General features: G+C 32.4%; 1 protein-coding gene across 1 annotated transcript; it reads right to left on the bottom strand.

Moving 5' to 3' along the window:
• Nucleotides 1-1,279: 1,279 nt before the first annotated feature.
• Nucleotides 1,280-1,656, bottom strand: LOC143914023 (histone H4-like). Its single transcript, XM_077434108.1, has one exon. The coding sequence runs from the start codon at nt 1,594-1,596 to the stop codon at nt 1,285-1,287; it is 312 nt and encodes a 103-aa protein (XP_077290234.1). The 5' UTR covers nt 1,597-1,656; the 3' UTR covers nt 1,280-1,284.
• Between the last annotated feature and the right edge of the window lie 1,668 nt (nt 1,657-3,324).

Raw genomic sequence — 3,324 nt, 5'->3', positions numbered from 1 at the left:
ATATATATATATATATATATATATATATATATATATATGTATATGAGTATATGCGATTTTTGGCATTGTTAAAAAAAACAAACTTGACTTTTACGGTATTTTGCATATTTAAAATTAAATTTTATTCGTGATTAGCATTCTGATTTTTGCATTTGTCAAATGAGAGGAATAATATATATGTAATTCGTCTCGTTGTTTGACATGTGTAAATATTAAAACGATACTGAAAAGATTTATATAGAGTGCACACGTTTATATCAACACATTTGTATTTATATAATAGTAATATTTTTATAATCAATTTTAATTTGTAACAATTCAAACCATTGAAAGTTCATGTTGTCTCTTACTACTACAGTTTTGAAGTACTCTACGATGATTGTTGATTACTGTAGAGTTAAATTTTGACATCTTTTCGTTTAGTATTACATACATATTGTTATCACTTGTGTTTTTCGATACATAACATGTGCCTTCGCTCTGCTAAAACACTTCATCACTGTCGTATAAATATATGCTATCATATTAATTCTTTAATTGTACGTACATACTTATATACTAAAGCGAATTAACATCATTGGACCGTTTCTTGTGTATTCTGCGAGTGTTTTATCAGATTGAACTTTATAATTTTGAAGTTTGACCATCCCCCCAATTGAAGGGCTCGGGGCAAGATAGTGTCAACCATCATTTTGGTCCAAATTTTCCTGAATGTGCCATCCTATGTAAAATGATTGATTTACATAGATGTGGCATGTTCATAAAAATTTGGACCAAATTGATGGTTGACACTATCTTGCCCCGAGCCCTTCAATTATAACTTTTGACTATATAGTTGTAAGATTCTAATATGTGGATTATTTCTTCTGAGTGATGTGTTTAGTTTTTATTTTTTATTTATGATATATAAAAGGCATATAAATCAAAATAATGATGTACATACATACATCGACAGACTGGAAAATGATAAATAAATAAGTATTAAAAAATATTGATTTTTTTCCTCCGTGTTCCAGTTCCAAAATAAAACGACTCAATTGTATATATTATTAAAAATGAATTTATTATATCATATATTTAATAATTGTTGCACATTTATATATGCATTGTTTCACATTGCTGAATTGCAATTTATAAATAAAATATTTAAACTTTGTAGGTAGTAGATGTTGTATAGTATTATAGGTATATGCTTTAAAAATCACAAATATAAAATATGATAAGACTTTGAATTATATTAAATATTTCGCTCGTCACTGATGGTGACTCGTCGGTTGTGGTTAACTAAGCTCCGAAGCCGTAGAGCGTTCTACCTTGCCGTTTCAGCGCGTACACAATATCCATGGACGTCACTGTCTTCCTCTTGGCGTGCTCCGTGTATGTGACCGCATCCCTCATGACAGATGCAATGAATGTCTTCAGCACTCCTCGCGTCTCCTCGTATATCAGTCCGGAAATCCGCTTGACTCCGCCTCGTCTGGCCAGACGGCGGATGGCCGGCTTCGTAACGCCTTGGATGTTATCCCGGAGGATTTTTCTATGACGCATCACTCCACCCTTTCCGAGACCCTTGGATCCTTTTCCTCGTCCGACCATGATGCTCGTTTTGATGAGCGTCGTGTTGTCTACGGGAACCGTCCCTAATTAACAACTGTATTGTTGATCATATGGCCATTTATAGACATTATTTACTCGTACAGTATTATCCAAATACACTATTAATATTGATTGTGAGTATAACTTAATATGAAGAAAATTAAATGATCAAAGATTTGTTGAAAACAAAAACACAAAATCTTTAAGAACACTGCCTTGATTAATTTGGGTTTTGAGAAATATCACCATTTTATTAATTACTGATATAACGAGGAAATGTTGATTTCTATACTCATAATAACTGAATCAGTCTTGCAGTATTTTTTTTATTATTTTTCTGTAGTATTTAAAAAAAAATCTTACTTAAAACGCACATACATAATTGAGCCGTTATAATTGTTATAAGTGGCATAAGTCCACTTTCCTTAATTTCAAGAAACATCTCGCAAAATATTAAATATCAGTGTTTTGCCCGTTGATTTCAATGGCTACGTCCACACTACCGATATCTACACCCGATATTCTCGAATTTTCCATATCCAATTCCCATATTGCAACTTGTGCTTGCTATTTAGGAACTGGTTATGGAAAAATTCGCAAATATCGGGTGTGGATATCGGTAGTGTGGACGTAGCCAATGGGTGGCTTCGGAAAGGAATTGATACACGAATTAAAATAAAGTTACATGTTTTATATAAATATGGTGTAAGGTAATATATAGGTGCGCGCGCGTATTAATGCGCCGTTCATCCGTTCGAAATAATGAATGAAAATGTGTGTGTCTTCGTGTATTTGTGTGTACGCTACCGCGCAGTGCATCTGACGCTGACGCCACCCATTCCAAATCAGGAGCACATGTCAGCCGTTCCATACCCCCCCCCCTTCCCCCTTTATCCCGCGTCTCCTCGACACGATCGGTCTTCACGCCACATTACTATGCATAAGGTACACTCCTGGTATTCTAAAATTTGTTTTTTTGAAATCTCCACACTTGTCGATGCACTCACACATAGATACTTACCCACAAACATACATACATCGTGTCCGTTTATATATATATATATATATATATATATATATATATATATATATATATATATATATATATATATATACATATATATATATATATATATATATATATATATATATATATATATATATATATATATATATATATATATATATATATATATAATTATTATTATAGTGGTGGGTGGAAATACGTTTATTCTGCTTTTCCGAGATTCTGGACATATATAATTAAAATAAGTGATATAAATTTATTGTGAATTAAGTCAAACAGAATAGTATTTTTGTAACTGAAAATTGGACTTCCGCCACTTTCATATATAACGGCTCTTATGCAGGGCCGCTGAGAGGAATCTCGGGCTCTGGGAAAAAATTATTCCGTGCCCTATGGCAAACTAAAAAAAATATCTTATTGATATATTTTTAATATGCGAAAAATCTATCAAAACTGTTAGAAAAACACCTATGTATACGTTGTTGCTATTTTTTAAAATATTTAATTAGAAAGTATGATGAACAGGTACGATTTATAATAAATATTTAGCATTAAATAAACACAGAATAATATAAAATATCAATATTAGTCAGTTGGATGTCCCGATACAGGGCCCCTCAAGTAGTCCGGGCCCTGAAACTTTACCCCGTCTCCCACCCTCCCTCGTCGACTCTGCTCATATGTAAAGCATAAATAATAAT

This window comes from Arctopsyche grandis, chromosome 7 (assembly GCF_051622035.1).
Source record: "Arctopsyche grandis isolate Sample6627 chromosome 7, ASM5162203v2, whole genome shotgun sequence".
NCBI lineage: Eukaryota > Metazoa > Arthropoda > Insecta > Trichoptera > Hydropsychidae > Arctopsyche > Arctopsyche grandis.
The sequence above is the reverse complement of the archived record's forward strand: the minus strand, read 5'-3'. Positions and strand labels throughout refer to the sequence as shown.

Bases quoted from the DNA above. Each gene is read 5' to 3' on its own strand.
- LOC143914023 (XM_077434108.1), bottom strand. From the start codon at position 1,596: ATGGTCGGACGAGGAAAAGGATCCAAGGGTCTCGGAAAGGGTGGAGTG.